Source organism: Crotalus tigris, unplaced genomic scaffold (genome assembly GCF_016545835.1).
Source record: "Crotalus tigris isolate CLP2741 ecotype Arizona unplaced genomic scaffold, ASM1654583v1 scf7180000018831.1652172, whole genome shotgun sequence".
Lineage (NCBI taxonomy): Eukaryota > Metazoa > Chordata > Lepidosauria > Squamata > Viperidae > Crotalus > Crotalus tigris.
Window position 1 is genome coordinate 1,412,470 of NW_024097221.1, and position 25,508 is coordinate 1,437,977.

Below are 25,508 nucleotides of genomic sequence, written 5' to 3' on the forward strand. Positions count from 1 at the left end.
AGGTTATTCCAATAAAATTAGGGAAAACATTCTTTCAAGAATTAAATAAATTGATCACTAAATTTATATGGCAAAGGAAAAAACCCAGGATTAAATTAAAACTTTTGCAAGACACGAAAGATAAAGGGGGATTGGTGTTACCAGAGTGGGAAATATACTATCAAGCATCAAGCTTAACTTGGCTAAAAGATTGGATGGATTTGAAAAATACTAGAGTCTTAACAATAGAAAGATATGATTTGCAAGCAGGGTGGCATGCATTCCTATGCGACGAAAAACATAAAATACAAGATATTTTCAAAGACACATAGTTAGGAATGCATTGCTACAGACTTGGGAAAAAATAAAACAAAAACATTATACAAGAATTCCAGTGTGGTTATCCCCAACAGAAGCTCTGAAATACCCAAACCTATTGGATATAAATAAGATAATTAGATACAAGGAATTAGTAAATGAACAGGGAAATTTGAAAACAAAACAAGAATTGGAACAAGACATTGGCAGAGAGATTGATTGGTGGACATTTACACAAATTCAATCTAAATATACAAAGGACAAAAAATTATATGAAATCCAAAAAGAGCCGCAAGAATTGGATAAAATTATACATGGAACAGAAATAAAATTAATTAGCAATTTATACAAATACCTATTGAGATATAAAATGGAAGACGAGGTTGTCAAAGACACAATGATTAGATGGGCAAAAAATTTCGGATATAATATAGAATTGGAGAAATGGGAAAAAATATGGGAAATAAATATAAAATTGACTATGTCAGCGGCATTCAAGGAAAACCAGTTGAAAATGTTTTACAGATGGCATCTTCCACCTGCAAAGCTGGCCAAGATGTTCCAGAATAATTCGCCAACATGTTGGAAATGTAAAAAAGTACATGGAACATATTATCATATATGGTGGACATGCCCAGTTGCAAAAAAATACTGGTCTACAATAAGAAAATGGATCCAAGAAATAATAAACCAACCTGTAGACTGGAAACCAGAGATCTTTTTGTTGGGTATTTTAAATATAAAATATAGTAAAGAAATATGGTACTTAATTTTACATATAATAATGGCGGCAAGAATAGCATATGCACAGTGCTGGAAAAATGAGAATATACCATCAGAGGAAAAAGTAATAAGAAAAATCCTGGACTGTGCTGAGATGGACAAATTAACAAAAGAGATAAAAGAAAAGGAAGACACAGAGTATTATATAGTATGGAACAAGGTGTATGTCTGGTTGGAGACTAGAAATAATAGAGGAGAATAAATATGGAAAGGTCAAAAGTGAAAATATGTGTACAATAATGTATAATAATAATAATATGAATTATTCTTAGTAAGAAATAGAACATGAAGGGAGAAAAATGTAAATAAGAAATAATGGGGCTATAAGGACAAATATTTAAAGAAGAATAAGAGGGAAATGTAAATATTAGACTACTGTTACGTAATTGCTGTAAAAAAAGGAGGAGTATATATTGTGTGTATATGTGTGTTATGTTTTGCTTTGTTTTGTTTTGTCTTGTTGGTTAAAAATAAAAATTTATAAAAATCAAAAAAAGAAAAGAAAATAATTAACTTCCACTGAGTTACACTAGAACTTTTAATATTTGTCATGATGTTGAATATTAGCAAATGTTAGTAAGTTTGATATTAAGAAATCAAGATCAAGCATTCATAGTCTTAATTTACAAAACTGCATATCTGAGATTTCAGCCTGCTATAAAACCATGCTCCCTGCTTCTAGAAAGTGGTTCGGAGATCATGGGAAGCAGCCTGAAACTTGGAACCAGAACTCCAGTATTTGTAAATCAGGTGTCAGATATCCAATCTTGCCTTTTAGTAGAAGGTCAATGTGACTGTCAGGTAGGAAATTCTAGAATGAAAGCACGAAAAAAATGGTGAGAAATGATGCCAAGGTTTGAAGGGATTAAGGGATTCAGTGAAAAAGGAGACCTAAAATGATTTGCAATCTCAGTTTCTTAATCTCTGAGATTTAAAGGAAAAAGAAAAGTAACCTTTATCTTACTGTATATAGCCCTGAGTATGTTTTGGTTCAACTCTTGGTTAAGGATTTGCCTTTCACAAGGCAAGAAAAAAGAGACGAGAAAAAAAATATATTGCCTAGATTGTAATTAATCTGATTTACTCAAATATGTTGTGAATTCAAATAGACATTCTCTTTCTCTCTCTCTCCCACCCACCCCAGCACGCTCTGTTTTGAAGGATTTTTTAATTGAAAGGAATTGTTTGACAAATCTTTTTCTGAGTAGAATTAAAAGTTTTTACCCAAAGATATTCATTTCAGACTTCTGCCAAACTGAATTGAATATACTGACCTAGTAATAGTAATAGTAATAGTAGTAAAGTTGGAAGGGAGATCATTTAGTCCAACCCCCTGCTAACTAACTATTGAAGTTAGTTTAGAATCTCTGTGATGCAATTTCTGTTTTACATACTTTTACATACTTTGTTGTCCAATTAAGAAAAAAATTGAGCAGATGCCAACTGCTCAATTTAAAGAAAAATAAATCTAACCTTTAAGGCTCCCCCTCCCTGTTACTTTCAACCTCAACGCTGCCCAATGTCATGGGGTTAAAAAAAGGAACAAACAATTGATGAAGAACGAGGGGTTTTTGTTCAGGATTGAAAAAATATATTTCAATCTTTCTCTTGATAGTTTTCCCATTGAAAATTGCATAACCCACGTCAGTTGGTTATTCACTAGAACTATGAGGCCAGTAGTCTAAGCCAAGTGCAAAAGAGTGACTCAGAAAGGCGGACACAGAATTATGGAACAAAGGGCTACTAAGAACATGCTTAATCCAAGAATTTGTTTTTTGTGCCAGAACGGGAGCTTACATATTATAACATTTAGCTATACTAAAAATAAAATAGTGATACAGCAGAGGTCCTGGATACCAGCAACACACATGTCCCATTTTTCTACTAACTTCATAAACTTTTCCTAGCTGGATGGTTGGCTGTCCGTCAAGATAACCTGTTGGAAGAGTGAATCTTTTTACATGTCAGCTTATCAGTTGCCATTATGGGTGAGAGAGGCATATCTTTGCCTCTTTCCACGGACCCTCTATGAATTTACTTAATATAATTTGTATACTATTGAATGTTGTGGTTTATTTATTTAAGAAAATTTATATGGCTGCCCAAGTCATTCTCAGTGTCTCTGGCTGGCTTACAAAGATAAAAACAACCATAATAAATAAAAATATAAAAGCAATTGAAAACAATCAAATAAACCATATGATGGGCTTCATCCCACTCTGGGTTTTCCAGACCCGTTGGCCAAACCAGACTTTAGGGCCTTGTGAAAGAGTGCCAAAGTAGGCACCAATCTTATCTTCTTGAGGATGAGTTCCATAGGGAGGGAAACACCAAGGAGAAGGTCCCTCTTCTGGTGCTGCTAGATGTTCCTACTCAGGAGAGGAAACCTGTAGCATGGTGACATGCATTCCTAGACAATACAGTACAATACAATATTAAGGTTTTAATTTTTACCTTCACTCTTCCTCACTATACTAGGCAATAGTGGATCTTTTTAGGAAGATAGGAGGCCATAGCTTACACACAAAAAAACCTCATTCTCAGGATTGCCCTCAACTGTCTTGATTTCGGTGATTTAATTTATGGGACATTAAACAAGGTTTAATGTTAATATTACAGAAGTAATGATGATATTCCAGCATCAATACTTAACTGTGGACTATCGGGTAAATTCTGGGTTCTAAGGTTAGTTGGGCAGCTATTTTGTAGGCTAGAGTCTTTTGTTAAGCAGGGCAACCTTGCATCAGTCAGGGAGGGAGAGAAAAAAGCTTGGATGAAGGAGGAATACTTCCTTTTCCAAAGAAATTGAAGCAAGCTGGAGCAATAGCCCAGCCCAGCAACAGTATATGAAAGGATAGAAATCTATTTATGCAGATATTTGCTTTTGCAAACTAATAAAGGGTTAAACTAGGGAGGAGATATGGGCATGCATATAAACACCACACAAATATAACAAATATCACAGATCATTTTCAGCTTCTGAGGAAAAGTTTGATAGAATTTATAAGTAATTTTAGTTTGGAAAGAGATGCAAAAAAAAAAAAAAAAAATTACACCCACCAAACACTTGTAAATCTCTACTAAAACTTCGTTCTAAATGTGCAAATTCTGGCACATTAGAAATGGGACAGTACACCCATACTAAATTATCTGCTTGTTTTCAATCTACAAGCGATAAACAAATGTTTTCATGGGCTTGGATTTTGCTTTGCTTTCCTTTTCTTTGCTTATTATGGAATGCCAATGCTAAAATATAGATATAATACTTAATATTGCTCATATGTTATAATGCATATGTTATAATTAGAATCATAGTATACAATGTCACCTGCAGTTTTGGAAGTGAATGTTTTAAGGAGATACATGATGGATCCATGCCTTGATTTAACCAGAATCCTAGAAGATCCAGATTAACCGTGTAAATCTATTTCAGATTGTATGTTGGCAAGATGAATCCAGTTTTCTTGCAGGATACAGTAAATACCAAATTTGGACAGAACACCAGGAGGCGCTGTGGCTGCATTCATGCTCTTAATTCAAAGGCACTCCCATTTCTTACATCTGTGTTTTATTTTTGAAATTTTCACTTTTTCTGCTTTTGAGGGGTCCCTTCAAATATTAGCCCAAAGAGTGTCAGACTTTTTTTCCTAGGTAATCCTTAATTCTAAAGTTGCCAGTGCATTCTTTCAGCTCTTATTCTATCCTCCTTTGACTTTACTTGCCCCAAGTGTTGAAGAAATGAAAAATGATGATGTAATATTGTCTCTATCAAGATTTTTTTCTGGAACCTTGTTCCCCACTCCAATGCAGCACACCCATAAATTTGACAGTTAAGAATATAGGAAACTTTATTTACAGTGCAACTTGACAAATATCAACTGACAAGTCCTAACTCGGAGCAAAGCTATAATGGATCAACTGGATAAGATCATACAGATAAAATGTAGTCAAACATTTCCTTCTTTTATTATTGTTTTATGCAAATAATTATTCCCACTTCCTGAATAGCTTTGTCCCCAAAATCCGGTGTAAAAAAAACTGCATTATGGTGGGCATTCTGTAAGCCTGACCCATAGTTTAGACAGCAGTGGAGAACTCTAATCCTCCAGAACTACACCTGGAATACACCTGGAATACTGCATAAATACTGAATAACCCACCTGGAATACTGCATCCAATTTTGGTCACCACATTACAAAAAAGATATTGAGACTTTGAAAAAATTGCAGAGAAGAGCAACTAAGATGATTAAAGGTCTGGAGACTCAATCATATGAAGAATGGTTGTAGGAATTGAATATGACTTAATCTGGAGAAAAGAAGGACTAGGAGTGATGTAGTAGCAGTATTCCAGTACTTGAGGGTCTGCTACAAAGAGGAGGGGGTCAATTTATTTTTCAAAGCATCAGAAAGCAAGACAAGAAACAATGGATGGAAACTGTGTCATAGAATATGAAAACGGATATTCTCTGTGTCATAGAATATATGTGAGTATGTGTATATCCCCCCCAAAAAATTCTTTTTTTGTCATATTTATGTAGTGTATATTGGAGATGGTGACTCTTAGAGAGCTGCATGCAATGAAATTTCATTTTAATGTATGCCGATTAGTATACATTTAAAGCAGACATGCCAACTTGTGATGTCATGTGAAGTTGTGCAACGTATCGGAGCTTTTTCGCCATTGCTGGTAATTGGGTGGGTGCAGCTCCGGTATGATGAAACTGGCCCGTGGGCCAGCAGTTTGACACCCCTGATTTAAAGTGACAATAAAATTATTCTATTCTATTCTATTCTATTCTATTCTATTCTATTCTATTCTATTCTATTCTATTCTATTCTATTCTATTCTACTCTACTCTACTCTACTCTACTCTACTCTACTCTACTCTACTCTACTCTACTCTACTCTACTCTATTCTATTCTATTCTAATCAAGGAGAGAAGCAACCTGGAATTAAGAAGAAACTTCCTAACAGTGGGAACAATTAACCAGTGGAACAGCTTGCTTTCAGAGGTTGTGGGTGCTTCATTGCTGGAGATTTTGAAGAAGAGACTAGACATCCAGTTGCCTGAAATGGTGTAGGGTCTCCTGCATGAGCAGGGTTTGGACTAGAAGACCTCCAAGATTCTATTTCTATTCTATAAAAATAAGAATCAAAGTTCTATTCTGATTGAGTTGAAATTGAGAAGTTGCAATTCCTGTCATTTCTTACCATTGGCTAGGCCAACAAGTATTGATGAGCATTGGAGTTCAACATTTGGAAAGCTTCCTTAAGGCCTCATCCTCAGGTTCTCCAGATGGTAGCATGAATCTGCCTCAGAATGGTTTTTCTATGACATGTCCTCACGATATTTATTTAGGCTACTGTGGACATGTTTCTTTCTTTCCAGTTGCTGGGCCTGGTCTTTTGTTGCTTTATTAATTTGGGCTGCAGGAAAGACCAGCTTCTTTAGAGGCATTTATTCATTACTATTACTAATAATTATTATTATTCAGGAAGTATTCAGAACAACATTTTAAAAGCTCAGATGAATTTTAACAATATGTAAAGTTTACTGAACTTTCTATGTTTTTCTCTGTAAAGTTAATTTGTTGAGCAGACAGTCTGTCCCTTAGGATCATAGTCATTCAAGGAATACAATAAAATTATTGGTGAGTTCTTAATTTCTATATCAAATTCAGAGTATCAACTAATGATAGAAAGTTCTATGATGCAATTTCTTCTTCATCTCCTATAGTGCAACAATTCACAATACATACATAAATGAAATTTAGAATGTAACTCACTTATAATTTCAGTTGTCTGAACTTTGTGTTCATTAAGTGAGAATATGCCTTTCTGTATACAGCAAGATTTCATGTGGAATAAATATGAATAGGACAGTAGTGAAATATTTTTCATATTCTTTTTAATGTAAGCATAACAGTAGTGTTTAATGTATATATAACAGAAGGTAGATACATTAAAATATTATGTAAAGAGTAAAAAGAAGCTGACCCAATCCTTTGGCTGAACTAATTATTCCCACTATCAGTTTGGTGATTTGAGATTATAAAAAATCAGATGTAACCCAATTTTATGAAAGCATTAAAAAAACCTCAAAAGTATGACCAGTACCTTGATTTTGAAAAATTATCCTGTACAGTGACCAGGAAATCCAATATGCATGAGGTAACAGAGTTGTGTATATCTAAAAAGCAATTTGGAAGAAGGGTTCAGAGTTTTCTGGTCTTCATTAGAAGAATTTATTAGGCTTCCAGGTGAGGCTGCTTTAAGAGGCACCTTAACTTTAATCATTTTCAAGCAACAAAGCCCTATTAGGTAATCTTCCTCACTAAATAACCATGAGAATTGATCCATATCATGGAAGGCACCATTTGGGGATAAAGATATTTGTAAGACTGAAGCTGATTCACAGAATAGCTTATCATAGGGCTGATACTGTAAAAAGAAACCATGAACCACTCAAGAACTCCTTATGTATAAACCATACTGTGTGTTTAGGTGTGGATACTTTCAGTAAGCAATCAGTTTAAAAAGAAATATTATTTCAGCAAAACACACACACACACACACACCTATATACAGGGATGTAGGTATGTTCTGCATACAGTAGAATAAAACATATGTATTAGCCTATGACTTTCTCTTATATTTTATTCATGTACAGCCTACACCACATTTCTCTAGCTTGGTTTCTTTCAGATTTTGAACCTGCAGATCCCACAATTTTCATCCAGGTGGTCTAATAGTTCTAATGTGTGCTTCAAAATGTAGGATCTGCAGCTTCAATCTATTTCCATGACATTTATTTGAAGAATGTTGACTTCACATTGAGATGAAGTTTATTTGGCTTTTGGATTGAAACATTATGGATTTCTAGGCAATCAAAAAACATTATTTTGTGATCAGCCACATCATAACCTTCACATTTCCTTATTTGCAATTAGAGTGACCGATAGAACAGAAAGTTATTTTCCTTGAATTCTTGCATTCTGTGAATAGTTTGTTTGTGGAAACTTTATGAAAAGTAGATGATGATAAACTACTAAAATGGACTGGAATAAATTATTAAGAGCTATTATTAACGATAGGTTGTACCCAGACTTTGCCTTCTGCAGATGGAAAATGTCCTTCCATCTCTAGAAGGCTTCTGCCAAGCAGAATAAAGAGATTTTAGGGATGGTAAATTTTAGGGATGGTAAGGCAGAAGCAATTAATGAATATTAATTGCTTCTGCCTTACCATCCCTAAAATTGGCTCTGAAGCATTGGGAAGCTCTGTGGAACAAAGAAGAATGCAGAATCAACAATGTATTTTTGTTTCCTTTCACTTATCACAGTGTCCTGATTTTTGCCTAGGGAGTGTTCCCACTGGTTTCCCACTCATTTCATATGACTTAGAAAAGCCAAAAGTATTTAATTATTTATCTTCAAAGTCCCTTCCTGTTTTATGCGTCGTATATTCATATTTAAAAATGTAAGTTCTTAGTTCATTTCCAAATCCACATCAAATGTTGACAGGCATTAACATGCACGCTCTGTTCCAGAGTCCGAGCCAGACAGCTATCAGTTGTCAAAGTTTAAGAACTTGTCTACTTACAGTATATTTATGGTTTTTTTTTTTTCATGTCTAGAAAGGAGTGGCATTCTCATTATTTCACTTGAAGTTCTAAGGAGTGTTTTGCTTTTCTGGGGATAGGACAGGGCAGGGATAAAATGGAAAAATGCTCTCTGTCTTTGATTTGAATGTTTGCAGAACATTGGCCAAATAAAATGGTTACTGGATGTTCTGGATTTATTTCTCAGTCCCTGCTTTTAGCTTATGACACAAGTAGCTTGTCACTATAAAAATGACGGGCTTTTAACTGGCAAGGAGAACAGATATATTTGATCTTTTTATGAGAAATCACTTATTTTGCAAATGTACCTATAGACATACAGATTCAGTTTTAAAACTGGATTAACAAATTTTAGATGAAACAAAATAGGATGAAGTTGTCCTAAAAAGAAGGAAGGAATTTGTAACATATTGTTTATTATTATGCAGGAACACGGTAGTTATTCTGAACTATGGTGAATAAATTTAATATAGTTTAAAACAGGATACTGAACATTATGACATGGAATGTTCTTGGTTAGTATTGGATCTATTATTTCTTTCTCTTTCTTTTAAAGTTTCCTCATCCCTTAAAATTAGTTTCCAGAATTTTTGCTAGCTTATTGTCAAATCCATTTTGTGCTTGGAATGATGCCATTTGAGCTCATAGGAGCTGGCTGAGGTGACCAAGCATTTGTTTACCAAACTCCTGCAGTCCCATCATAATATTTACTTACCTCTTGTATTCAAAACCATCATTACATCATGAGTCAGTTTCTACCAATTTTTTCCCCTGATTATAGCTTGCTTCACATACGAACAATGGTTATGCTTATTGGAGGTGAAGGACTTATAGACACTAAAGTGGTGTGCAGAGCTTCGGTTCTGAATGAAAAAAAAAAAAAACTTCAGAGCATCTCCTTAAATTCATTTCTCAGGATTGTATCCAGGTACCTGCTTTAAGAAATATCTAACAGGTGCTATGTGAGGTGACCAGCAGCATTTGATTTATAATTGTATTATTGCAACCGTCAGGTTAAAGGAAAAATCTAAAATATACTAGAGCTATTGGTAAGCTAAGCCATTGGCTCAGTTGAAGGGGAAGTCTTTCCTCTGCAAAATAGTCAACAAATTGCAACAAACTGAAGCACTCCAGCCTAAACAGAGAGGAATGTTCAAGGAGACAGGGAAATGTGTGTTTGAGAAATGGAGCATAGAAACTGTGTTTGCACTGAAGGTGAGTGAAGACTTAAAAGAGGACAACATAATCTGTTTCTACTTCCAGAAAAAGTTGCTATCTGTTTTGGAGTTTGGAGATGGGAAAACCGGACAGTATATAGAAACCTATGGAGATTAGTTGGAAGCCAAAGAAAACTAATTTGTAATGTTGGCTTATAAAAAAAGAATATAAATAAATATATAAATTGTGAGATTGCAGAAGTCTCACAAAAGCCATTCCTAGTCATCTCTATCTTTAAATCCAAAAAGACCTTCAAAGTCCCAAGTGGCCCTTTCAGAAGGAATAATACTCCATGTAGAACAGGTTGAATCCCTGCCATATCGAGAGGATTCATTTTTAGTTTGTTCAATCTTATTCACCTTAAATACATTTTAGACATTTGTTCAGACAATCCTCAATCTCCCTATCCCTCCCCCCCGATCATTGCTAGAAATGAAACATTTTAGTAGAGGGCTTCCTAAAGTTATTTGTTTGACTACTGTATGAAATAGGTGGCCACTGGCTTGATAGCAATCTGTAAGATTTTTCTATGTTTGAACTGCAAGCTTTGAGTAAATTTCATTTTAATTCTTAAAATCCATTGGATCTCCAACTGAAAGCTGTTCTAGGAATGCTCAGTTTAAACTGTGTCCTGTACAATCTTCTGGCCAAAGATAAAACTCCTTGTATCAGAAAGACTGAGTGAGTATAATTTTGGTCTTATACTGTATTTGTTAGTACTGTTCATACTTCGCCAACAATTTAAAAGTTTTTTAAAGCTTTTCTTTTCTTTGCAAACGTTCATACAGTCCACTATTATTGTGTACAATTTTGTCTCATGTACGTTGCTCATAACATAAATTCTCTGAGATACCTTTTTCAATGCTAATTTTCCTGATGCAATTTATTAAGTATAATATCTCTGCCTGAGGTTGTTGTTTCAATGTAAGCACAAATGCGCGCGCACACACACTCCCTTGTATACACCATTTTCAAAAGTGTTCTTTCTCAATCTCCTATATCTGTGCATTGTAACAAATAAGGGATGAGAAATTCTGATGCAAGAAAGCAAATATTATCTCTATCATAGAAACTTGGCAGATAAAAGTCATGATTGGAACATAGAACATGAAGAATATATTTGTTCAACAAAAACAGACCCATGAAAAAGTCTAGCAAGTTTGATATAAAAACATAATCACATGGCTGTGGAGACATTCAGTCTCTCAATGAAGAAGTTCTGTTGTGGCACCTGGAAAGAAGGATACTTTTTGTTTTTAGCTATGTTTTTATAGATTGTTGTGAGCTGTCAGGAATCTTTGTATGAAATAGGCAGCCATATAAGTTCTGTAATTAATGCAAGCATGCATCTGGGTCACAGCAAAGTAATATGAATCAAAAGTGATATTCTATAAAGCCTTGATGTTTTTTTTTATTTTATGTTCTTTTATTTGAAATTGTTGATACTGGGCGTAGGGGCAGGGAACTAAACAATAACTATGGATGGGTTTCTATTTTACCACAATGATGGCTAGCACCTTGAGTTTTTCCTTTCTTTTTAAAATAATCATTTCTTAGCTCACATGGCCTTATGGGAGTCAAAACTTTTTTTGCCCCGTGCACTTTGAAGGTAGTAGTTTGCTACCAATTTTAGGCTATAATAAAAAAAAGAGTATGCCATTTTTAACAAAACGATATAGCACTTTTTTAAGGGTGAAAGATATACAGAAGCATGAGGAACTTTGATTTTAAACAATAATTGAGTTTAAACATGCTTGGGATAAACATGTGTCTATATTCAACAAAAATTAAAAAAATAAATAAAAATAACAAAAGAATAAATATTGTAATACATAAATAAATTAAGAAAAAAAAACCTCAAAGGGCAGATTTGATGGATTACTGGACCTTTTTCTGCTTTCAGTTTCCTGTGCTTCTATTTAAAAGTCTAAATTGGATTTTTCCTTTTACCTGATACTTGCTTTTTGCTATTCTAGGTTCAATTTTCAAAATTCAGTTTTGGCCATTCATTTGAAATTTAACAATTCAAGTCCAAACTTTCAACAATTCTTTGAAGATAAAGTCTGGACCTCATTTGCAGCATAATGGATATATCATGAAAGGGCCAAGACCGAATTTGTAAAAGTTGTTTTAACAAAAACAACGGGAATATACAAGGTCCTTGTAGTCTAATTTAGTAATATTGACTTTAACCAATTCTAGGACTAAAAGAATACTCAAAAACAAATGAGTTGACAGGATCATGTATGCATTACATGTAAATGTTTGATATCTTTTTTAAAAAAGCAAAAATCTGAAGTTCTTCCTTCTTCCCCCCACAGTCTAAAGGTCTTCCTACTTCCCTCCACACAGTCATGTTGATTTCTTGGCTATAGTTTGCTCTCTTCTAGGTAACTTGGATATCTGGAATTCCTTGGGGTTTTCCTAACTAAGTATTAAGTTTAAATTCAGATAAAATTTTTTGGATCTCAATGAATCCATTGTCTGTCCAGGTCATTCTAACTATCCATTGTCCATTGATGGTTGTCCACCTGGTGGTGCTATTTCCTGTCCCTATGGATTTAGCTATACGTATTTCCTTAAATTCCTTTAGAGGAATTTTGTGGATGTTTGGAGATTGATGGGGAAGAGAAAGATTAGCGACTTGACAAGCCCATTAAAAGCATAAACTCTTTGGATTAATGCTATAACAAAATAGATGCAGCTATCGAAATGGTATCATTATGATTGACTTGAGCGGATTGGTCGTGGCTAGGAGGCTTTGATGAATGGAATCAGAAACTAATTGCATGCTGTAATATTGCAAGCAAATAAGCATGTAAGAAATGGGAATACATTCAGTGTGTCTCTTTTCTAACTAGCAGTAGCATGAAATTTATTGCAGAAGGCAAGAAACTCCTGAGGTCAATAGTTCAGGATGCACGGTTACTTGGCTGTTTCAGCTTTGCTATCCACAAATGAAATCTTGAAGTTGTTGAAAATAAAGAATAACTATTACATTGAAACAAGTGTCACAAAGGTGCTTTTTCCAAAAGGCAACTGGACTTTCTTGGGGTTTTTTTTTGGTTTGGAAAATATTTTGCTTCTCATCCAAGAAGCTTGCCATTGATATTTTTTTTATTAAAAGTTTTATAAATTTTACAAAAAAGAAAAAAGAATACAAAACAAGAGACAACATATACAAAAAAATAAAACTAAACAATACATATATAAAAAAAAAAAAAAAACCCACCCCTCCCAAAACCCCCCCCCTCCCTTCCCCCCCCCCTGAGCTTCCCAGAGCAGAATATAGGCTTAAAAAGTAAAAATAAAAATTAAATTAAGAACTTTATATTTATATATATAAAAAGATTATCTATAATATATATAAAAATAAAACTTATGAAAAAACTATATAATATTTTTGTATACCCAATCTAAATTGTATAAATTTTATCCATTTGTCCCAAACAGCAAGAAACTTCTCTTGCGTTTGTTGCTTTAAGAAAGCCGAAATCTTTGCCATTTCCGCCAGATAAGCTACTTTATGAAACCATTCCTGCAATGTAGGCAAGGATTCCTTCTTCCAATATTGTCCTACTAACAGCCTAGCGGCTGTAATCAAATTTAACATCAATACAACCTCCTTTGTATCACAATCTGTAACAATACCTAACAAAAATAATTGCGGAGTAAATTTTACCCTCCTTCTAAAAATTCTCTGGATATTCCACCATACTTTGATCCAAAATGCTTTTATCTCTCTGCATGACCACCAAATATGATAATAGGAAGCCTCCTTATAACCACATCTCCAACATTTGGGTTGCACGTCAGGGTACATATAAGACATTTTTTGTGGATCAAGGTGCCATCTATAAAACATTTTATAAAAATTCTCCCTTAAGTTCTGTGCTTGTGTAAATTTGACATTTCTCACCCAAATTTTTTCCCAGGTGTCCAATGAGAACTGGCTCACCAAAATTCTGCGCCCATCTTATCATACAATCTTTAATTAGTTCCGTTTCTGAATCCAATTCAACTAAAACCGCATAAATTCTCTTAATGTGGGTTTGTCTTGAATCCTTCACTTGCTTAATAAGATTTTCATCTTCTCTAAGAAAACCCACCTTACAATCCATCTTCCATCTGTCTAATAATTGCCTATATTGGAACCAAGAATAAATAAAGTTTTCTTGTGCTAACTCTTCCCGTGATTTTAATTGCCAGTTTTGTCCATCCCATTTAAGTAACTGTCTGTAGGACACCATATCCATTTTAACCCCTCTTTTTATTGCTTCTATCGCATGCCAAGGTATAGCCCATAATGGTACTTTGAAATCACTTTTATAATATTTTCTCCAAATCCTAAGTAAAGAGATTCTTAAGATATGAGATTTAAAAGTCCAATCCATTTTTTTATTGAATATTAAATAGGCATGCCACCCATAAAGTAAGTCCCATCCCTCTAGATAAAGTATCTCAGAGTTTGTCAAATTTACCCAATCACTGATTAGTGTTAAAACCACCGCATCATAATATAATTTCAAATTTGGTACCTTAAGTCCACCCCTCTCACGGAAGTCTTGCATAATTTTAAACTTAACCCTTGGCTTTTTCCCTGCCCAGATAAATTTATTAAGACCCATCTGCCACTCATTTAAATTAATCTCATTTTTCAAAATTGGTAACATTTGAAACAGAAAAAGAAACTTGGGTAAAATATTCATTTTTATCACTGCAATTCTTCCCATGAGGGATAATTGCAACTTTTCCCAGTTCTTCAAGTCCTTCTGTACCCTGACCCACAACCTTTCATAATTATTTTTAAATAATTTTACATTAGAAACAGACAACATCACCCCCAAATATTTTACCTTATTAACAATCTCAAAACCCGTCAGGTTAGTCAAAATCTGCTTCTCCTGACTAGACATATTTTTAGGTAAAATTTTGGTCTTATTTACATTAATCTTGAAACCCGAAACCAAGCCATAATGATGAATCAACTGTAATAAGTTTACTACAGAATAATCAGGTTGCGACAAAGTAACAACCAAGTCATCCGCAAAAGCTCTTAACTTATATTCTTTTTTATTAACATATATTCCTTTAATTTCCTGAGACTCTCGAATTTTGATCAATAATATTTCCAATGTTAAAACAAACAACAATGGCGATAAAGGACACCCCTGTCTAGTACCTTTCTCTATTGTGAAAACCTCCGAAAGACCTCCATTAACAATAAGTTGTGCTGTTTGTTTTTGATATATTACCTTAAGGGCTTGTAATATATTTTCACCAAAATTCATTTCTTCCATTACTCTTAGCATAAAATGCCAATTCAATTGGTCAAATGCTTTTTCAGCATCTAAAAATATGAGCCCTGCAGGAACTTGGTTGTTCTTATCTAAGTATTCTAATAGATTAATAATTTGTCTAACATTGTTTTTCATATACCTTCCTGTTATAAACCCTGATTGATCTTTATGCACAAGATGATGCACCACCCTCATAAGCCTATTTACCAAAATTTTTACAAATATCTTATAATCCACGTTTAAAAGAGATATAGGCCTATAATTTTTTGGTAAAGTAAGATCTTGATCCTCCTTTGGAATCAATGATATAAAGGCACTACGCCATGAAGGAGGAATCTCTAAGCCCTGTAAGATACCATTAAAAAGATCATTTAATGGTTGGATCATCTCCTCCATTAAAGCTTTATAATAAACAGCTGTTAACCCATCCGTACCCGGTGCTTTCCCTAATTTCAATTGTTGAATTGCTGAGGCAATTTCCTCCTTAGTAATTAAGCCATTAATTTCATATTTCTGATCCTCAGTCAATTTAGGAAAACTTGCCTCAGCTAAATATTTATTTATATCTAACAATTGTACATTAGTAGATTTATATAAGTTTTGATAATAATCCAAAAAAGATTTTTTAATTAATTCCTTCTGAGAAACTAGTTTACCCTTGTAATTTATTTTCTCTATTATTCTCTGTCTCTGTTTCTTTCTTAATTGATAAGCCAACCATCTCCCCGGCTTATTAGCATTACAAAATGTATTTTGTTTCATAAATAATAAATTGGTTGCAGCTTGATCTGCTATCAACATATTAAATTGTGACCTTAATAACTTTACAGATTCTTTAATACTTTCATCAGAAGGATTTAGAATCAAAGCCCTTTCTTTTAATTTAATTTCATCCTCAAGTTCTCTACGTTTCTGAATCTGATTTCGCTTATAAGAATTATTCATTTTTATCAAAACACCGCGCATAAATGCTTTACCTGCATCCCATACCATTGACATTGAAGTCCCCTTGTACATATTCAAAGCAAAATAGTCCTTTAAAGACTCCTTTAATTTTTGAACATTCTTCTCTTGTCTAAACAAATTTTCATTAACTCTCCAGGATCTTCTTTCCTCTTTCTCTTGAATCAGCTCCATCCAAACTGGACTATGATCCATCAGTGATCTAGGAAAAATCTTTACATTCTTTACTTTATTATACAAATCCGTGGTAATCAAGAAAAAGTCAATTCTTGAAAAAGATTGGTGTCTATCAGAAAAAAAGGTAAAGTCTCTCTCCTCTTGGTTACGTTCCCGCCAATAATCCCTTAATTCCCAGTCTTCTTTCATATCAAAAAAGGCTTTAGGTAGCCTTGCTTGTTTAAGAAAAGGAGAGGAACCTTTCTTGTCCCTTTGTGTATCTAAGACACCATTCCAATCACCCATTAATACCACTGATCTATAATCAAACAATGTTATTTTTTGATGTAACTGCTTATAAAATTGTTCCTGTTGTTGATTTGGAGCGTAAAGTCCAACTATAAGTATTTTCTTACCATAAATACCAAGTTCAATCATCACATATCTCCCCTGGGGATCTGATTCTACCAGACAAGCTGGTAGATTTTGTTTAACATATATAACAACTCCCCCTTTCTTCCCAGGAGCAGAAGATATAAAATGAGATCCCAAACGAGCATTAACTAAATATTTCTGATCTTTAAGTAAAATATGAGTTTCCTGTAAGCAAATAACATCATTAGTATGTTGCTTCAAATAATAAAAGATTTTTTTGCGTTTCTGAGGAGAATTCAATCCATTAACATTCCAGGTCAAAAACTTTGCCATCTCCCTTGGCACGCAGCCTGGAGAAGACACCATCAAACTCTGAAAGAGCTGCGTGTGTTGCATAACTCTTGGGTCTTGCTCCTCCCACCGGCGGTGATGCACTTCCAGGAGAACTCTCTTTAGGCTCTTTTTTACGTTGCTCCTTCTCTTTACGCTTATAGGCTGCACGGGTCATCCTCTGCTCTTTAACCTCCGTCTGGCGTTGCTTTACAGCTTCTATCATCCCAGCGGAAACCAAATCTAATGCCTCAGATTGCTGCTCAACTTCCTTGCCACTCAAAGATTTCCGACCAGATGAAGTTGAGCCTGCACCCAGGACCGAAGTATAAAAGTCTCTAGCTTTATCAACTGTGTTCAATCTGTAGCGTGTCCCAGCATGGCTCAAAACAATACCCATCGGAATTTCCCATCTAAATGGCATCGATCTAGCTTTAAGCTCATTGGTTAAAAAAGCAAAGTCTTTCCTGCTTCTTAAAATTTTGGATGGGATTTCCTTTAGAATGATGACATCTTGGGCAGCAATCTGAAATCTTTTATTGTAAAAAGCTTGTATAATCTCATTCCGCAGGGACTTCTTTGTAAAATAAATCACCACATCTCTAGGCAAGTTCTTCTGCTTAGCAATCCAGGAGTTGAGCCTATAAATTTTTTCCACTTCTCTCTGTAATTCTCCTTTATCCATATCCAAGGCCAGCGCCAGATCAGTAAGGACCACCTCCACCAGATCTTGATTCACATCTTCCTTGAGGCCTCTGATCCTCAGGGCATACTCCATTTGTCTGTACTGAAACATCAAAATATCTTCTTGTGAGGAGTCCACCTTCCTTTCCACATCTTGAATTTTGTCATCCAAAGAGTCAACTTTGTCTTCCACTTCCTCAAGCCTTGCATCGAGCTTAACCACCACAGTAGCCAAACCTGAAAAAGCTGCCAGTATATCTTGTCGTAATTCATTATTGTTTTCTTGCAATTTAGTCTTTATCCCCGTTATCTCTTCTTTGAGATCAGATTTAATTTCTGATTTAATCTGTGAGACAAATTGATTCATTTCCTCTCTCATTTGAACTACAATCTCTCCCATTATACCTCTAACCTCTTGTGCTGAAAGTCCAGATAGAGGAGGGGAGGGTGGTGGCTGAGCCGGTGGTGCGTGTTTAGATTGTTGTTGTAGCTGTGCAGTGGAAGTTATAGGAGAAGAAATAACCTTAGATATTGAGGAAGGCTGCTGCCTCTTTGAAGCCATTTTAAAAAGCACAATTGTCACTTCCCTTTCCCCTCCAGCCAGGAAGGGAGGAGGGAAAAAAAAAAGAAAAAATTTTTTTAAAAAGAGACAAACTATAGTCCTTGAAAGTCCAGAGTTAATCCAAAAAATAAAAAATAAAAGAGCAAACAATTCAAAAAAAAAAAATTCTAAACCAAAAACAAAAGTAAAGGCAAAAACCAATCCTTAAAAAGGGAAAGTAAAACAAAAGAGAAAGGAAAAAAAAACTCCGACACTTTCAAAGTGCCATCTTAAATCCTTTCACTAATATAACAAAAAAAAGGAGGAATAATAGTAGAAATCAAAAAATAAAAAAATTAAACACCTAAATTATAACAAAAAATCCTTTAAACTGCTCCGTCCGTTTAAAAATTACTCACCAGAATGCTATAAACACGGAGATAGAAGCGGCGGTTTCTTTTGCTTCCTAGGAAGCAAAAACAGCTGGGAGGCGGAGATCAGCAGGAGCTCCGAGGGAACACTCCTTTCACCCCCTCTAGAAACAAATCCAGAGGGGGTTCAGGGGTTCTACCTCTATCCCTGCACTCTCTGTCCCTTCCCTTTGCCCGGGAAGGGATTTCCGAGCCGCGGGCCAGCTGATGCACGCTGCGCTCCGCGGCTCTGACACTTCCCCAGCTGGACGGCTAAAAGCTAGCCGCCATCGCCGTCGCCTCAGACCGGAAGCTCGCCATTGATATTGAAACAAGTGCAACAGTATATTTTGTATTCTCAATTTTCCTTCTTTGGGGATATCTGTTGGAGATATTGGTAAAACGTATAGTCCAACTCTATTAAGAAAAATAATCCCACAGAAATGAATAGAAATAACTCTTAAGTAAGAACAGGATTACACATGCCACTATAAACAAACTTAGTCTTACATTTAGGAACTGATCATACATAAAACCTAGTAACCCTTTTGTGCTTACCGAAGGCAACCCTGTAATGAATTGACTTATTGAACAATTTAAATAATAATATATTAATTATTAATAGGTAATTTATAATTTTAGATATAAAAACAATTGTTCAGTTTAGTATTTTTCCAGTCGAGACAGATATTTCTACAAGCCCTTCTTCTTTCTACAAGCCTTCTGCAAATTTTGTGCTATTGCTGTAGATGGACTTGGTTGTAGATGACTATGTGATCATGTCTATGTGGAGATCCTGGCAGCACACAGAAACATTTGCCATTGTCTTATTCCAGGATATGTGTGTTTTTTTTTTTAAATTCCCACTCTGAAACTGACAGCTATACCTTTTGGTAAAATTCTGAAATTTCTTAGTGCTTTACAATCCAAGTACTAAATGTGACCCTGATTAGCCCTTTTTAAAGGTTAGTTAGCATCTAATTGTAAATTCAGTTTGACGTGTCTTTATTTTTTTAAAAAAAAATGGATTTAAAAGAAAGTTTTAACTGTTGAGATAAAATCACATCTTTTTAAAGTTACACGTGCAGTGAAATGATTGCAACCCAAGTCTGAATTAGCCACTGTATGTGTGTGTGTGTCAATACAGCAGCAAGCTACTCAAGTTGTTATATCATAAATCCACCACAGAACCTCCTTTTCACCTTATGGTTTCTGACTTGGGAAATTCTTACCTCATAATTCAACGGGAGAGGGAAATGGATTGCTGCAGCATTTCAGAGCAACTGAAATGGCTGCAGGAAATATTGCTGCACTCTAGAATTCCTTGTCTTGGATACAGGATTAAAGGGCAGTTCCACATAACATATATCTTCCAGGTGGTGGCTTCTTGATATTTTCCTTTGGGCAGCTGTGTCATAGAACAAGTTATTAATATGTGCACTGTTCATGTTATGACACAGACTGTCTCCTCCTGCTTGATTAGGTTTAATAGCTTGTGTTTACATGGACCTTTGAGATAAAACTTATAGGAGGACACACATAGTCCAGTAGTACACAAGCTGCTTACCACATGGCATAGTTGTCCAGTGGTACATTTTACCTGGTAGCTCAAAGATTCACAAGACTTGGAGTTATACTGTATTTTGCTGAAATTTGGGGAAGGGTTACTACTATCCACTGGAGAAATGATACATTTGTGGTTGCTTTGGTCCATTTGTAATAAGTTTGTGGAGGTTGTAGCCAGTTTGGTCTAGTGGTTAAGGCACCAGGATAGAAATCAGCTGACCATGAGTTTTAGTCCCTCTTTAGGCATGAAAACCAGCTGGCTGACTTTGGGCCACTATCTCTCAGTCCAGTCCAGAACACAGGGTTCTTGTTGTGGGCAAAATAGGAGGAGGAAGGAGTATTAAGTATGTTTGCTACCTTAAGTTGTTTGTAAAATTAATAAAGGGGACTATAAATAAATAAATTAAAATCTGAATCCTAGCAATAGCAGAAACAGGTCCATGTTGTTTTCTTGGTAGCATTTCTAGAACTAGAACACACAGTCTTTCGGCTTCTAATTCAACCACTTTGATCACCATACCCAAATAATTATCAATTGTGGTACTGTTGGCCTAATGACAATTTGTGTCAATATTAAGCATAAGCTAAGTGAAGAACTCAAGAGAATGGAAGCCCATGTAGATTGCTCAGAGCACTCTTGTGAACAAGTTTTCTCAAGCTGGTTCTCTCAAAATCTATTAAGCTAAGCTTTAAAGAACTCCCAACCAGCATGAATCTGTGAAACTAGAAAAAAGAAAAAAAAATGATAACAAAATTTGCACTATTTCAATATAGTCCTTCCAGATCAGAGTAGGAAATTAAAATGATCTGTTGGTCAACCAAATATTACTTCCAAATGTTACCAGTGAGATTAAGAGATGCTTTCTCAAGATCATATAGAACAGCTAAGAAAAATGTCAGCAAGAACTCTTAGTTTGCAAGCTTTAATCAAGTTGTTATTGTTATCAAGTTGAGGACTCTAATTAACTATCTACATAGGAATTTATCTACATTTAAAAAGATTGATTTTTGGAAGGTAAAGTAATATTAATCAATTCAGGTAAGCAAAATTGGCAGCATATATGTCGAACAGTTATATTCACCAATTCTTTCTTTTTCCTTTTGATAATAATAATAATAATAATAATAATAATAATAATAATAATAATAATAATAATAATAATAATAATAATAATAATAATAAAGTTGGAAGGGACCTTGGAGGTCATCGAGTCCAACCCCCTGCTCAGGCAGGAAGCCCTACACCATTTTGGACAGATGGCTGTCCAGTCTCTTCTTAAAAACTTTCCGATGTTGGAGCATTCACCGCTTCTGGAGGCAGGTTGTTCCATTGATTAATTGTTCTAACTGTCAGGAAGTTTCTCCTTAGTTCTAGGTTGCTTGTAAATTGTAAACCTTATAAATTTGCTTAGGGAATTGGGAGATGTTTCTAAAGAATAGCAGGTGAAATAACAAATGAAACCAAGAGTTGGTTTTAAAAAAGCAAACAACAAGTTCAACTTTTAATTTGCTGTGTTATTATTCACCCTTCCTCATAAAAGGCAATAGGAGCTTTCATTGGATCCAAGGATCATGTATTAAACAAAGCAACTTTTTTTTGGTTGTAAAGACAATTTAGGATCCTAGCTGGATGCTTCATTTGTATAAAAAAGGCATTTTCATTCTCTTACATGGGGAATAGATTAATTTTGCCAAAAGCTGGACTACAGCTTTCCCTGTCACATGCTAAAGAGCTACTGCAGGGAAGAAGAGCCACCGAGGAGAAAGTGCAAAGTATCCTTGGTTACAGAAATCAGAAAATGTTGCTCTGATACTGGAACAATTACCCACATAACTACTAAGACCTTTAGGTCTTCTGATTTTTTTAAAACCCTTTTCAAGCTATGCAGTATTGTAAAGCAACATCCTGGCTGCTGTTTTTGCTATCGAGTAAAACATTGATTTTACCTGATTTCTTAGATGATTGATGCAGCTGATATGCAAAATCTAGAGGAGAAGAAGGAGAAGAAGAAGAGGAAGAAGGAGAAGGAGGAGGAGGAGGAGGAGGAGGAGGAGGAGGAGGAGGAGGAGGAGAAGAAGAAGAAGAAGAAGAAGAAGAAGAAGAAGAAGAAGAAGAAGAAGAAGAAGAAGAAGAAGAAGAAGAAGAAGAAGAAGAAGAAGAAGAAGAAGAAGAAGAAGAAGAAGAAGAAGAAGAAGAAGAAGAAGAAGAAGAAGAAGAGGAAGAAGACAATCATGATGATGATAATACAACTTTTATATTTGGTTCATTCAAGGAGTCAAACATACCTAATACTTCTGCTTCCCATTTTCCCAGGACAACAATCCTGTGAAGATGTTTGGCCTGGGGAAGAGCGACTGCCTCAAAGTCACCCAGTTGGTTTTCATGCCTAAGGGAGGCCTAGACTCCCAGCCTCCTGGTTTCTAGACCAGCATCTTCACCACAAGGTCAGATTGACTCTCCTCCTTTATAATGTGGCATCTTCTCAAGGAGGATCAATTATGGAAAAAAACTAGAGAAAGGCATAGTTCAAACTTGTTTGAAATTTGTTGGCAAAACAAAGTACATGCAGTTGCAAAAGCTGAACTTGTAATAATTTACAACAACCCAAAACTGCATGGTGAAGTTCTCTGCAGCTCATTTATGGCTATAACATTTTTCTGCTTAAAAAAGACTGCCCTTGTGTGCTATATTTCTTTCAAGGCATTGCATACATTTCATCTAGCAAATGCGTGTTAAAACTTGCAATGGTTATCTGACTCCAGCACTATATTTCACTGGATCATTTTATCATCTAGAAGTACATCTTGCCCTGAGTTGCACCTAGATAAAATCTATTCCCTTTCTAGGGTTTGGCTTTTATTAGTAGTTTGAGGCAGCTGTCAAGAATGTAAGAGATTGAAGGACAAACATACCTTCCAGAATTTAATTCAAAACTCGATTTGGTGAATGAGAATCAAAAGGGTGTTACTCAGCTTCTTAATGCTAAAGAAGTCCCTTCCCCAAAACTGATGAGAGTTGCATTCAAAGAGAAAAGATTATCAATTTTGAAACCATTAGATCATTTTGTTAGCACTCCTGGTCATGCATTCAGCTGTGAAGCAGAAGAGACCGATCTGTGTGGAGAACAAGTATCATGTGTGCTATGTACCACCTGCAACAGGCTCTGTCTTTTGCAGCCACCTCATCATTGGACCCTTTTTTCCTGTTTCTGCCATTCCATTCTCCTAATCTTTCTATATCTGTCCTTACTCTTGCCCCTGATTTTCTGCTGCTACTAGTTCTAACATCATTAGAGTATTAAAGTATTGTTCTATCAAGTTTATCAGCACTAAGCTTGATAAACTTGATCTATCTTTAGTGCATTTGTGGAGGAAATGTTCAAGAAGTGGCACCATAAGGCCATAAGAGAATTAAATAAATTGTTTCATTTCCTAGAAGGCAGGTACAAGATTCAAGACTTACTGCATCACATATCACGCATTGAACTTGGAGAGGTCACAGCCCTACCATGTGGCAATGGTCCTCAGTTCAGATAGTTAAAAAGGGATTGCACAGATTCATTCCAATTGATGAGCCAACTGAATACTTCTGCTACCTAGAGACTGGGCATGAAACAATAAGTCTAGTTATGTCTAGATTGGAAATTACATTGCTTGCTCTTGACTCAGAAATTAAAATGATTTTTGAATCAGGATATTCAAAGGTGTGTTACATTTTCACCCACTTCTACTGCTGACTGTGGATGGAGGAAGTACTATGGATTAAAGTAGGTAAGAAATGTGTGTTCTTTGCGACTCTTCTCTTCTCTTCTCTTCTCTTCTCTTCTCTTCTCTTCTCTTCTCTTCTCTTCTCTTCTCTTCTCTTCTCTTCTCTTCTCTTCTCTTCTCTTCTCTTCTCTTCCCTTCCCTTCCCTTCCCTTCCCTTCCCCTCCCCTCCATCTCCTTCTCCTTCTCCTTTTTTCCTTTTATTTCTCCTGATCCTATGATGAGGGGGGGTCATACTTTTTTTTTTAGGCCATTGCTGATTTCCAAAGCAAAAACCTCTCTCAGAACTAGTTGAAAGTGAAAGACAGAGGCTCAAGTACATTTTCAAATGTATTTCATATTTATTCCAGAATCAGTTTTTGTACCAAGAAAGAACTTTAGCATTTTCTGTTTTGTTCATTTGATAAGCTGTATCAATGAACTATATGTCTTTCCTAACACTGCGGCTAAAATGAGATGACCACAGTAAAATCTGAAAAACTCGGTAAAGTTCTCTTGGTAGCGGTATGACAATGATTTCCCATTGTCTTTGTATGGATCATAGTGTGCATCTCTACTCTCTTTCCCTCTGACAAAATATGAAGCTATATTGCTTTATTGCCCTTGTGTCTACTTAAATATCTGGCTATAAACTTCTGCCAATCTCTCTGTTCAGGCCTAACCCCAATGTCTGAGTCACAAATAATTCTGACTCACGCATAATTCAGAAAGCAATGATGCTCTACCTTATACGATAACATCCATTTCCTCTTCTTACTCTAGTTTTCTGAAGAAATATGTGTTTTTGCAAAAAGATGATCAGGGGACTGGAGGATAAAACATATAAGGAACAGTTGCTGGAATTGGGAATGTCTAGTTTAATGAAGAGAAGGACGAGGGGGGACCTGATAGCAGTGTTCCAATATCTCAGGGTTGCCACAAAGAAGAGGGAGTCAAGCTATTTTCCAAAGCGCCTGAAGGCAGGACAAGAAGCAACGGGTGGAAACTAATCAAGGAGAGAAGCAGCCTAGTACTAAGGAGAAACTTCCTGACAGTTAGAACAATTAATCAGTGGAACAACTTGCCTCCAGAAGTGGTGAATGCTCCAACACTGGAAGTTTTTAAGAAGAAACTGGACAGCCATTTGTCTGAAATGGTATAGGGTTTCCTGTCTGAGCAGGTTTTTTATTATTATTATTATCGATCATCGCACAGTCAGCCAGATGTTCAGACTGGATTTGGCATTTTGTCTACCTATCGAGTCCTTACCCAGGACCTGGGAAAGGCAGATGTGGATGTTTGATGGTATTACAGATATTGTCGCAGGATGGAAGCAGTTCCTAATAAGGCCGCTTTTTGCAATTGACTAATAGCGAATTTGTCAATGCCAATTGTGTTCAAGTGGTGCTCCAGTTGTTTTGGGATTGCACCCAAGGAGCCTATGACTATTGGTACTACCCTTGCTTGCTTTTGCCACAGTCTTCTATTTCTATTTGTAGGTCTTTGTATTTTGTTA

The 25,508-nt window shown here is 35.4% G+C and overlaps 1 protein-coding gene across 3 annotated transcripts in view; it reads left to right on the forward strand.

The window, feature by feature from the left end:
• The first annotated feature begins 9,568 nt into the window (after positions 1 to 9,568).
• The window catches only part of EHF (ETS homologous factor), an 80,672-nt gene continuing 64,732 nt past the window's right edge, over positions 9,569 to 25,508 (forward strand). Inside the window, exon 1 of one of the 3 annotated variants that reach the window (XM_039356855.1) lies at positions 9,569 to 9,920. In XM_039356855.1, the coding sequence (XP_039212789.1) occupies positions 9,855 to 9,920 (66 nt within the window). In that variant the 5' untranslated portion in view covers positions 9,569 to 9,854. The remainder of the gene's footprint in view (positions 9,921 to 25,508) is intronic. The other 2 variants (XM_039356854.1, XM_039356859.1) reach the window with 2 other exon arrangements.